The sequence below is a fragment of the Ostrinia nubilalis genome, chromosome 11, assembly GCF_963855985.1.
Source record: "Ostrinia nubilalis chromosome 11, ilOstNubi1.1, whole genome shotgun sequence".
NCBI classification, from domain to species: domain Eukaryota; kingdom Metazoa; phylum Arthropoda; class Insecta; order Lepidoptera; family Crambidae; genus Ostrinia; species Ostrinia nubilalis.
In genome coordinates, this window is record NC_087098.1 from 3,792,225 (window position 1) to 3,805,780 (window position 13,556).

At 41.1% G+C, this 13,556-nt stretch overlaps 2 protein-coding genes across 2 annotated transcripts in view; both read left to right on the forward strand.

Annotated features, from left to right (window-relative positions):
• Nucleotides 1–2,156: 2,156 nt before the first annotated feature.
• Nucleotides 2,157–6,208, forward strand: LOC135075968 (uncharacterized). Its single transcript, XM_063970415.1, has 4 exons — nt 2,157–2,311; nt 2,734–3,098; nt 3,461–3,556; nt 4,550–6,208. Exons 3-4 carry the CDS (start codon nt 3,467–3,469, stop codon nt 6,206–6,208), a joined length of 1,749 nt encoding a protein of 582 aa, XP_063826485.1. The 5' UTR covers nt 2,157–2,311; nt 2,734–3,098; nt 3,461–3,466.
• Nucleotides 6,209–10,790: 4,582 nt separating this feature from the next.
• The window catches only part of LOC135076158 (leucine zipper putative tumor suppressor 2 homolog), a 115,467-nt gene continuing 112,701 nt past the window's right edge, over nt 10,791–13,556 (forward strand). Inside the window, exon 1 of the mRNA XM_063970629.1 lies at nt 10,791–11,005. The gene's annotated coding sequence lies outside the window, so the exon portion shown is untranslated. The remainder of the gene's footprint in view (nt 11,006–13,556) is intronic.

Here is a 13,556-nt window from a genome sequence, read left to right on the forward strand (position 1 = left end):
TACATACTGGTCCTTCACTTCTACTCAGTCTGCTTAGACAGAAATTTTGGATACTTTCCGCACGTAACTTAGTACGTCAAAGAGTGCATCAATGCAATATCTGTTTTCGTTTAAACCCTAAATCTACAAACCCTCTTATGGGCGACTTGCCATCATTTCGCGTTTCAGAAGCTAAAGCCTTTGTTTATACATCGGTCGATTATGCAGGTCCCTTCTTTATTACTCACATTCGCCGCAGAGGTGTTAAAAGCCAGAAGGCTTATATTTGTTTATTTTGCTGTCTTACAACTAAGGCTCTACACATAGAGTTAGTTTCAGACTTAAGCTCTGATCTATTTCTCGCCGCTTTTCGTCGATTCATTTGTAGAAGAGGCCCCGTTTCCATGATATATAGCGACGGAGGTACTAACTTCATTGGCGCTAAACGCAAGCTTGACGAAATTTACGCTCTTTTGGAATCTGACTCTCACAAAAATTATTTAAGTTTACATTTGGCTGAACAACGCATTAAGTTTCTTCATAGTCCACCATATGGTCCGCACTTTAACGGCATCACAGAGATAAATGTTCGTTATGTAAAAACGCATCTTTATAAAGTTATTGGTCTTCAAGTGTTAACATACGAAGAGTTCAACACTGTACTTGTACAAATAGAAGGCTTATTGAATAGTCGACCATTGTGTGTTCTTAGCTCTGACCCATCTGATATATCCACTCTCACTCCCAATCACTTTCTCAATATAACTCCACTGAAATTCTTACCAGTAGAGAATGTCTCTGATATTTCTGACAATCGGTTAACGCGTTATCAGTTAGTCAATAAATTAGTGCAAAGCTTTTGGCGTCGCTGGAGTCAGGAGTATTTAACTTCTCTACAACGCCGTGAAAAGTGGAATACGGTGACCAAACCGATAGATGTGGGCTCTGTTGTTGTTATAAAAGATGACAATGCGCATCCTCTTTGTTGGCCATTGGGTGTGGTTGTGGAAGTATATCCCGGAAAGGACAAAATTATTCGCACCTTAAAGATTCGCACTGCAACCGGTACTTTTTATGTTCGGCCTGTAGTTAGAGTTTGTCCTCTTCCTTTACAGTAACTCAAATAATGCTTTTAACTTTAATTTTTCTTTAACTTCAATTTAACTCAACTTTAACTTTAATTTAACTCAACTTTAACGCTCATTTAACTCAAATTTAACTCGTTTAGTTCTCTCTAACGCATGTTTTTTTACGTTTTTAACTTTTTTTTTACAAACGCCACTCAATCTAGAGGAAGACCTCTAGGCCGGGGGAGTTGTACGCGCCAGCATTAAAACCTCATACATTTCAAACTCATGTCACACTATTCTATCACTCACTCTGACAGTCCTTTTTCCTATCCTCTCCCTCCCACCTTCAGTCTCGCTCTCGCATCGCAACGCGCCGCTTCGCCTACCTATCTGGGCGTTTATTACTAAATAAGTATCCAAAATAAACCAATTCAAATAAACACAAATCGCGCGCTAAACTCATCTCAATAAAAATTCAAGTGTTTGTGAAAGTGAAAGAAGAACCAAGCTTGGACCGTCCTGTGGAGTCTGCTCAATCGAAGGTATCCCATCCCATTCCTATCCCAATCTCCTACAGTAGTCTTTGCCTGGCTTGTACTGCATAAAAAAAACAATACATAGGTACTACTTACAAACAGATAGTTTACAAGATGAATAATGTTCACTCTTGGGAAATTTATAGTATCTCTAGATCTCTTCTCTTGTTTTATCTAACCTAACAAAGTTTTCCAATGATATTATTTCCAGTTTCTTTTGAGACCGTGGATCAGGTAGAAGACACAATTTGTGTAGGACTTAATAATTAGTCACTAAAACTAGAAAATCTCATGTCTCGGTACCTAGGCCCTAAATAATACCTGTGACCTTAGATTTAATAAAGCCTGTAACCAAAAAGTTTGAAAACATCGCGGGTAGGGCAGGCGGGAAAGAGTTCACTTCCGTTTCCGTATCCAGTGGTTCTGATTGGCTGTAGTAAAATCTATCCGCCAATGACAATACAATCGTAAAATTTTGACGAATCACAAACCAAAAAGAACCTAATCACGGGCTTTTGTTCCGCCATCTTTATGAAATTCGAAAACCGAAAGTCACGCGATTGGTCTTTAGCGAGACGTCATTCTAATCGTTTGACGGAGTTGCGCAAATCAAAGTAAATTTTTGACTCTCACTCACTCATTGCGGCTGCCATGTTTTTTTTTCATGTGGGGTGTGTGTGTGTATTGAAATAACATGATAAATTAACCCCATTTATACTGATACAGGTGAGACTTTTGATATTTATTGTTTGTTTACGTGCCAACGCGGAAGTACGCTGCGCGTCCTCAGTGAAAGTGCATCATGTAATACTGTCGCCTTCTTGTGAAACTGCATCGTATTCTCTCGATGTTACGAGTATGACTCAGTGCAAAACGTAGATAAAAGATGTACGTGCCGCGCAAGATCTTTGTTGATTGATAACAAGCGAGTACAAACTGCTAACTCGCTGCAAGGCCTCTGCCCGTGTTTCTTCCGCGCTTATTTTCTTGCCATGTCTCGAGTGACGTTTTGGCGCCATCGACCCATTTAGCGCGGCGGGGCGGGCATGGCTTTTCACGAAATTCTTTGTACTCATTGATAGCAATGACCTTTGCATGAAAACAACCTACTACGTTACTACAACTTTTGCGTACATTTATCTTTTCAGAAGGGGTGCACCAAGTGCGTCATTTGTTGATAGCTAGTGACAATGCGATTGCACATAATTAACTGAATTCGAAAAAGATTGCCTTATAAAAACGAACCACTAGCAAAGAACAGGCCAAAGAATTTAAGGATGTATTAGTAAAGAGGCGTAACAAAGGATCGATTTTTACACACGGCCCACGGCAATTGATAATGGACCCTCGATTTCTGAGCATGATGATGGTGTTTGATAACGGCAGAAAGTATCCAGGGCAGAATGCGTAAGCATAAAAGAGGGAGCCAGGCGGACGCCTGCAGGCCTGCCACGTCCAAAGAACTTCGACAGAATCCACACTCCACCATCTGATACCCACACACTTCGTACAGGTAGGTAACATTTTATTCTAAAAATAACTGTAAAATTCCTCACATACCCCCGTCTTGTTTTCTTCAAAGGACAAGACATTGAACTTGTGTAAAAAGCCTCATAATTCCATCTGTAATCATTCTGTCATGATAAACTAAAATTGATTTTAATATTATTGGCCTTTCGTAATCATTTTTAAGTTGTATCATAAAAGAGCACTTTGTTTATTAGGGTATGCATTAGATAAAGACAACAACTAAGAAGGATAATTTGAAATGAATTTAGTCAATGAGGAAGAGTATTAGTTAATTATTTGATATTAATATATTTTAAACGATTAGGAAGGAAACTAACTATTTTGTGTGTTTTCTACTATCTCAAGAGGATAATGCAGTGCTCGGTAATGTTGGGACAAGACCATAACAGTGGGAATGTTAAAATGAAGACCGTTAACAGTTATAAGAATCCTTACAAGAAGGTCGGTCCATAGTTTTGATCTACGTAATTTCATAAGCCATATTACATATTGGATTTTGAAACAAAGGCTGAGATGCACCACCTAACTTTGACCGTAACTATAACGTTAACCGGTGTTTTTTTGTATGAAGTTTGACAGATTTGTGAGTTAAAGTAAGATGGTGCAACCCAGACTTAGATTTGTGTAGAATCATTAACATTTCACATGAAATATTGCTTATGAAAAGGCTAGCTGTTACATTTTTTGTTCCTTTTGGTATGGCCGCACTAGTTTGGGAGTATTGTATTCTTTTGTTCCATTGTTTGAAGCTATGTATTAAATACATAATCATTCTTTATAATTTTGCACCTTATGCACACCGCAGTTTGAGTTGCATCCATTGTCGATTTGTTATTTATTTGATTGTAATAATGTATATAGAGGTATCTTTGATTTTTGTATTTCATTTTCTAGATTATGTAGTGGTCAAGATTAATGAATTGTGGTTTCCTTAATAACTAGATAGATATCCCTCTACTTTTACAGCACCATTTAGACCTAATTATTAGCTCAGCATGAATGGTTTATTTATATTTATTTGTAAATTCTTCTGGAATGTAGCTAACATTGTAAATAATTGATTAATTACTGTTGTTTTGGATAAATATACTGCAGTAAAATAATTTTATTGGCTGAAAACTACACTAGATTCCTAAACAGATGTTTGATTTTATTTTTATGTTACATAAATACAACATTGATAGACAGTAAAGTTAGTCAAAACCTAATTATTGTTTGTTAATGATTGTAAATTAAATAGTCAATTACTGTTCTAAACATTGAGTCATGTAAAAACTAGCTCCTTACTCTCTAATCTGTTTCTCTATCAATAAACACACAATTAATAGTTGAGTAAATGCAGCCGGCATGTTCTTCGTGCGTGCCGTTTATGACATAATCATTGATAACACTACCGCCGGCAGCACTTTATAATGTGCATCTACTTCTTTCCAGGAACCGAACCTCGACATAATCGTTGACCAGCTGTGCACCAGACTTCAGGACATCAAGGACCAAGAAGCCGCGCCACAAGTAGGCATGCCCACGTGTTCCATCGAACAAGCGGAGGCCGTACGTCGATATTACGCTGCGTTCCCGGCTCTGAAGAAAGGGCGAGAGTCGCCGCTGCAGTACTACCTGCCGCCTCCGGCCTGGTGTCGCAAGCCCGATCCGGACTTCAAGGACAAGATGCAATGCGAACTGCCGCTCGCTAAGGAAGCCAAAAACAGGAAGCTGTCTTCGGGAAAGGAACGTCGAAATTCGTACCACGGTCAAAGGAAGAGCAACAAGAAACGCTGCAACAGTTACAGTAGGTCCTTCGAAAGCAAAGAGAGTCTGCCGGAGTGGGTCACGCACGAGGGAGTCTGGGACATGGAGACGCAGGACCCCGTCAAGGAGTTCATCCGGGCCATCGCGCTCGACGAGGGCTACGGCACCTGCGAGAACACCGTCACCGACGAGCTCAAGGAGATCGCCGAGGTCAAGATCCGCATGGACGACAACGTGGTGCCCGACTGGGACGACAGCCTCGACCTCGACGCCGACTGGGTCATCACCGAGGACCTCAACCACCCGAAGGTGCGCACGCCGATGGAGGAGGAGCTGTACGCGAAATTCGAAGCCAAATTCGATCGCAGCATCGAGGCGCTGTGGTCCAAGGACCAGAACACGCCCGACGACGAGTACCAGGATCTCCCGATCGACTTCCAGGACCTGCTGTCGTCGCCGTCGGACAGCCTGTTCGCGGGGCCGGCGCCGGCCTCGCCCGCGCGCGACTCGCTCGCGCTGCACGACCGCCTGCGGCCGCTCAACCTCAACGAGCCGCGCGAGCTGCAGTCCTTCGCGCTGTACGAGGGCGAGGACATCTACGACGCGCTGTCGTGCGTCGCCGGCACGCTGCGCTCCTTCTCCGCGCTCAACCACAGCCGCGAGCGCAGCGGCTTCGCCGAGGTGCCGCCGCGTCGTCGCGCGCGTCCGCCGCCGCCGCCGCCGCCGCCCGCGCCCGCGCCCGAGCCGCCGCGCGAGGACCTGCTCACCTCCGCGCGCACGCACTTCCGGCCCATCCGCCGCGAGCCCGACGAGCGCGCGCGCTACGCCGACGGCGACACCTTCGACATCCGCGGCGAGCTGGAGCCGGTCGAGTTCACGCGCAGCGCGTCCGGCGGCGTGTACCTGGCGGCGTCGCGCGAGCGCTACCTCGAGTACCGCGGCTGCAAGACGATCGACTACGGGCGGCTGAACCTGACGCCGGCGCAGCGCTGCCCCGACCTGGAGGACCCGGGTTTTCGGCTGCGGTTTCCGCTGCGGCAGGCGGACGCGGCCGTGCAGACGGAGGCCGAGGAGGAGGAGTGCGGGCGCGCGGCCAAGAAGAAGCGGCCGGCTGAGGGCGCCGCGTGCGGGCCGGACGAGGCGCTCGAGTGGGAGGAGTTGCTGTCGGACATCAGCGCGGCGCACGCGCAATACGCCGGAGCGGGAGCGGGAGCGGGCGCGGACGAGGGCGGCGGCGACCGCAAGCGGCGGCACAGCGCGGCGCTGCGCTGCGGCGCGCCCTGCTCGCACCCGCACGCGCGGTTCCTGCCGTGCTGCTCGCTCGACCGCCCGCTCACGCGCTAACGCGGTAGGTAGGCCGCCGTCGACGCCGAGTCGATTCTTCTGCGCTTCTGTCGGTGACTCGCCGTGGTGTTCCGTTTGCGAGAGATGACGCGCCGTCTCGGACGAGTCGATGACGTGCATCCGATAGATTAAGGAGCGGCCCGTTGTCGATGCCGTCTGCAGTGTTTCCGCCGTTAACCAGTTCCGAGCTGAGGTGGAATTGTGTAAAGCAATCGTAATCATTTGACAATTCATAACGTACGATAAAGTCAGTTATACAAAGCGTTTGACAGAATAATCGTACGTTATGAACTGTCAAATGATTACGATTGCTTTACACAATTCCACCTCTGGTCCTGAACTAACATTCACTGGTTGAGGGCGGAAACGCTGCTGAAACTGACGCTACGGCGAGTCATTTGCAGCTTGTGAATCCGTTGGATCGATGTCCATCGTGTCGGCAGCGGGACTGACGCAGCGCGGCGACACGCGTCGCGAGGCCCGCAGCTCTCGACTATTTTGTGGCTCCGTTGGGACTTCGACTCTTGTTTAACTTTGCAAAGTTTCCGAAATGTTCCGAGATCCGCGGCGATGTCGGTTCCGTCGATAGAAATCGTTTCTTTGTATTAAAATTAAGTAAAACAGGATTTTATCGTGCATACTTAATTCTAATGTTAGTGAGTGGTGGAGGTTTGGAAAATAACATCTGTTTTTAAAACTCCCGACTGACGCGTCGTTAATTCTCAACTTTGGTTAACCAGATTCGCGTTAATTAAAACTTTGCAAAGGATGTAAACGATTTGTTTTTTTTTTAAGTTGACTGTTGCCACTAGGTAGCTGAACAGAGCTGTGGGTGATAGTACTGAGACATTTAAAAGTAGTTATTTAGTTTTTCCCCCTTTAACCGCTTATATTTAAATATGGCAAACGCCGTTCGATTTGCCTTGTTATTTACACTTTACTGTACGCAGAAATATCGATATTAAATGTCTCGGTACTGCGTTCGATTAGCACTCTGAATATTAATAGGTCTACGCGATTTATTTGATTGTCGGGTGTGAATGTGGCAGTTTGATCCATAGTGGCTTATTTCGACGGTCGCCTGACACGAGTATAGTCCACAGAAAATGGGTGTTTATCGAGTTGTAACGATCGATTCGTTTTCCCAGTGTCTGGCCGCGCGGCCTTCAAACAACTAGCGATTATTACGCTATTACTGTGTCAAGGCGACTGAGTTTTTTTCTTTTCCTGAAATATCTAACAGCATAATACTGTATATATTCGCCCTGTTTCATTGATCATATTATTATTGTTATTTAAAGTTTAAAATATATTGTGGAGAGTTGAAACATGCTATAGAGTCGAAACACTTCGACGCGTTCAAGTGGCATTATATGGAAAAGTTAGCAATAATAGTAGGATTAGCAAAGCCTGACTCGCTGCGTCCTTCGAATGGCTTAGATGTGGTACAAAGGGCTAGAGAAGTGCTAACATATCTTATGATTGTAGATATTGTGGGAGGAGTATACATGTAACATTAATTTAGTTCAATTTTTTCTCTTTAGAGATTTCATATTAATGTAGAAATGTTTGATGGAATGCTTTCGCTTGCGACATTATCAACAATATTTGGTAAAGATTGAATAATGTTCGAAAGTGTTCGACGCGCGACTCGTAACGATCGACATGAAATTTTAATAGACATTTCTGTAACCAAGTTGATGTATTAATTTGAAAGTATTTTGTTTTATTAATCGGTAATTAAAAATAACGCATCTAAACGTCAGCATTCCAAGGCGAACATGGGACGATTCTAATATAATTCTTACAATAATATCGTCCAAAGTTGTTTAAATAATTTGTTAATGTAAAACGTAGATAGAGCAGGTATTTTTTATTTTTGTTAGTATTTTTTCGTTTACGTTTTCTGGCCGATGAAATTCTTCAAAATTTTCGCGGTATTTAAATTATCTGTTTTCCGTTACTACATAGTTGTGGAGGCGATGTTACGCCTCGGTGTTAGCGGACAGTAGTGGACGGTTTGTTTCGTGGTTTGTCCAATATGTCTAAGATTTACACGCGGCGATTTTATTGAATAGCCGTTTTATATAACGTAGGGCGGCGCGCCCGCCCCTAGCGTAGTTCGAGGTGTCGTGCGGACAGTGGAAGCCGGGCCGAAGCCCGCAGTGACGGACGAACTATATTATATTGTGCCCTTCGATTATTATGCGCGTCGACACTGCTCATAACCGCCGAAAGATGATTTTCAGGAATCGTGATACAATTTACTTTTGATGGAACGTTTTGAAAGTGTTTATTTGACAGCCGGTGCTTATGATCAGTGACGGCGGAAATTGTAACATAATTTACAGCTCCAAATATGGATTATAACAGTTCATATAGGCGTAACTGTTATTATAGTTTATGTAAAGCATAAGAAGTGTATATGTTATATTTTCGTATATTTTCGTTTTATATGGGGCGGCTGCGCAGGGCCTCAGGGCTGCCGCGTCGCGCGTTGTCACCGGCCGCTCGCCAGCCCTGTGCAGAACCCCCCTACATACTTTATTTATTTCACTTGAAGCCTTATCTAGTTACAATTTCATATAAAATTTTAATATTCGTGCAAACTTTGCTACTAATGTGTCGTGTTTTATATATTTATTTTTCTGTAGTGTGATTTACTTCTGTTTGTAATAACTGAAAACAAGAAAAAAATTAAAAAAATGTCATTGCAAAATTTGCATCAGAAAGGCTAATTGTATATATTTAGTATATCGTGAAAATAATGTATAGACATTTTCAGTTTAAAAATTTTGTTGTTACACTTTCGTTGATATCCGTTGTTACTTCTTTATCTGGAATATGTTTTCTATGTTTATACTATTAGATGAAAAATAATTTGTTGTCGCCACCAATAACTACAATATTTCAGATACTGAAGCAGCTTTTCTGTTTAAATTACGTCATAGAATGGTTGGGTATATTTTAAACTTATTCAATGTTCATTTTTGCGTGTCACGTTAATATATTTCATTTTCTGTCATAAGTTCATATTATATTGTACTTATTCTATTAACGATATTTGCTAAATGATACCTCGATAAAAAAATGAAAATCCAAAAAAAATGTTTAGATTCAAGATTGCATATAATATTATGTTTGATTAGTAATTAATCTAATGTAATGTGCCTATGCACTTGTTAATCTGCGTGATATCCGAAACAACTGTGGATAAAGAAATGTTTTTGTCAACGCTCGTTGATAAACAACAGGTACGTTTGCAATGGGCTCGATGGGGGACACTCGCTTACTGTAACGAACGAAAACGCGCCATTGCAAACTTGGCGGTGCGACTCCAATAGAACGATTAAAATGTATTGGATTTACGAATCGACAATTGAAATATATTTTAGTGGATCTATTGCTGTCGCATACGTTGTATTATAATACATTTTAAAATAACTCTCGTCCTCTTCGGCCAGAAGATTATGTGCCTTGAGCCGATGTCAATGGGAGTTATTTTAAAACGACGTCCCCGTAATTATAGTTAACTTTAACTTTGTAAGCCACTCGATGACTAAGTGGCGAGAGCTTTCAGTAAATCGATATCTATTTCAATAATAACACAATATTCGACAGCGATGGATTCTTTGTTTGTATCTGTGAGTTGAGAGCAGTGCAACACGTTTCTCTAAGAACTTTTGGACACGTAGCTATCCAGCACACGTTTAAAATCTATTATATTACAAGAAATATTTGCATGTAGTAGTGATTGTAAAGTAAAAAATCTTGTAATGCTCTCTCCTCGAGTAACAAGTTAGCTTGTAACCGATTGCTACGACGCCCTTGGTTACATGCACATTTGTTTACATTTCATATCAAATTATATCATTTTCTTTTTGTTTTTGAAATTTCGTAAATTCATTAGAAATAAAAAAATGTATCTTATAGGCCGGGGTAGGAGCAGTCAAGGGATTTCACCTCTTCATTTTTGCCAATCGGAACATTTCCTACTAACTTTATTGTAACAGCACGGCAAAACTTTCCACAGACTATTCGATCACTTTTTATAATTTTAATTATTGTAATTGCACACGAATGATTTTTATTTTGCATTGTCACATTGTAATTAAAATCTAGAAATACATAAATATGTTAGTGATTTAATACCTACTGTTCGATAGATTGTACATTTCTATTTGAAATTCCGAGTCGTTTGATTAGATTAGAAGTGGTTATCCCTGAAAATAGTTACCATTTTCATATGTTAGGTTGTGCTCACTACTCTGGTACTTGCCACCTGTGGGAAGAAATAAAAATAAACAATCCACAATGCGCCTTTTATTTCTAACTTAATATTCCCCGTTCCTACATCCTACACCCTTGCCTTTTTTGGAATGGGTTTTTAGGGTAATTCTTAGAAAAGTTCGTAGTGTCTCGAGACGGGGCGTGAATTAGAATAACAATAAAAATAGTGGGCGAAGTTGCTACTCGAGTCAAAAAGCCAAATCGACGGTGGCGAGTGTTCGCTCCTTGTCTGGCGCGCAGCGAGGAGCGAGAGGGCGCTATACAAAAACCACGGTTTACACTTTCATCTATTGAAATGCACGCGGTACCCGTCGCGAGCGAGACACGCGGGCCGGTAACAGTGACTGTCCGGTCTTATCGTGAAACAAAAATAATAACTCAAACGGACAGTGATACGACTGACTTGTGATATTTAGTGCTTGGGACACCATTTGTGAGTGCCGAAACGAACTGGACTGTTGGTGCTTCCAAACTGAAAAGCCGGTGTTTTACTGTTTGTTTTGAAAGGTAAGTGCATTCATATTATGTTTGTTTTAAATTTAAGGGCTTAATGTAAAAGAAGTAGGATACTTTTATTAATGTTTTCTTTGCCGCCACTGTGCTTCTGAAACTGTAATTTGAAAGCTTAAAAGCTCTTATTAACTGTCGTGTTTATATCCATGCTAATAAAGGTTCTTTTCATCATACTAGTCTACCAACACTATTTCAAATAAGTAAATCTACGTTACGCCTTCACATATTTTGAGTAAAGTAAAAAAATCGCCAACCAGTTTATGAATGAGACGAAGACGATACGCGCATTTAAGCTCACAGGTACAGGTAACATTAAGATAAAAATAATTATCATTATTTTTTTTTATTTTTTTTTATGTGATAGGAGGCAAACGAGCAGACGGATCACCTGATTAAACTCTCAATAACCCGTTAAATCAATAAGGAGGACAGTTCCCTGAAGAATTTTCTAGATTATCTCGTTCTCAGAATAACTAACAAGCTAAAGGAACCCCGAATCAAACATCCTCGCAACAGCAAGCGCCCACTCTAGCCTTATATGGAAACTTTACAGCTAGGCTTGATTTCAACTTGTAATTTAGTTACAGAAGTGCAGAATGTGCAATCAAATAAAGGATTTGAGGGAAATACATCGTGTAAGTAGGTAATACTTTTATGTAACACTGCACAAGAACTTTTGTTTTATTATGAGGAGGCTGTATAGCAACATGTAAGTTACATACAGTAAAAACAGTCTCCACTCCGATTGTCCTTTAGTAAACTACGATGCATATTATAATTAATTACTTATGTATGATGTATTAATTTATCATCAAGTCTCATTGGGGGATTTCAGCCATACTTAGGACGTCCACTGCTGAATACAGGCCATGTTCAGCAGTGGATGTCCTATGGTTGAAATGATGATGATGATCAAGTTTTAAAATCTATTTTATACTAAATTTCATCTAATTCGGTTCAGTGGGTAAGGTACCAGAACAGACAGAATTACTTTCGCATTTATTATTAGTAGGTATGGATAATTTTCTGGACTTAGGCCTTTTACCGCTTAAAAAGGGGTTCTGTTTATAGTCCTAGAGCTAAATACACAGAACCCAAGGCTTGTCCTAAACAAGTATAGTCGCGTTGTTCTCACAGAGGTCTAGTTTATTTATGGAGCTATTATTGCTGTAATTGGATCTGTATGTCAGTGTCTTCCACTGCAATTAACAGATCAAGTGATTCCGAAACGATTGTTGTCGTAACCCGCGTTGGTGGTGGAGGCAAAATATGACGAGTTTTACTAGCCACCTACGTTATTAGTATCTTAAGTTAAATATGATTTATTTACATAAGTAGGTAGTATTAAAATACTTGAGAAGTTCAAAATCTGGATTTTCTGACCTATTAAGTGGTAATCTAAAAAATTGTAATCTAGTAAAATTATAAGTTAACGATGATAACGTAGTTTTGAAAATACTGTACTAACTTCGTTTTGTAACGATATTGAAAATATCTAAGGAGGCAAGATTTGAAGCACAAAATAATGAGCCATCGTTTCCTATTCCCATATTTATTTTAAAAGAGTTATAAACAACTATTGTCCGAGTCGTGAAAGCTTTAAAGCTTTTGTGAAGTGAGATCAAAGAAAAGCTCAACACGTCTGAGGCGGACTTGACAACGAAAGAAATTTGCGCGAAATGTTTGTTGTCCAACACGGACAGTTACAATGGCAGTTCGTGTTTTGGGTATTATAAAACCTTTTGTAAATATAACTAAAGGATTAAAGGATTACATCACTGTAAGAAGCGGTTTTAAATGTAGACTTAAGTAAGCTCTAAGTGAAATCACGAAGCTTAAAAAGTGTAAGTAGATACTTAATATTAATAGGGGGATACCACCAGGTACTTTTTATGAGCTTTCAGAAAGCTTTTTCATCGTAATAAGCTTAAGCTATCCATTTACGCTATTTTTGTACTTAGGCCTATTTCTTGACGTAACCGTTTGGTAAGTTATTTGATGAAATGATACCTATTCGTTCGTTTTAGCATAATGACTTCTACTGCTGAACAACTAGAGGCCTCCCCCAAGGATTTCCATAACGACCGGTCCTGTGCTGACCGCATCCAGGTTCTTCCAGCGACCTTCACCATTTCTTCGTCCACCTATACCATTACAACTACTATACTACCATTTTAATTAAATAAGGTTATGGAATTCATTGTGAGTGTCCGATCCCCTGTTCTAAAGGCTGCGTTTTGGTCGGTCGTGATCGTGAAGCGTTACGGTTATGGTTGGATATCCACTTGCATAATTACTTCATAGGTGCTCATGTTAGGTGGTCATCAGGTTGAGGCTGACCCGTGGACTATCACGATCGTCTTGAAATGAAATTGTCCAGTAGCCTAAGTAGGTACCTGCATTGATAAGTTATTTTCTCCTTCACTTTAGGGCTTTGTCAGTCACCTAGGTACCTACTTTAAAACGTGGAGATATAAATAGTGCTCATGACAATGATTAGTGTCATTAAATTAAAACTGTCGTCATTTAACGCAGCGCTGATTCT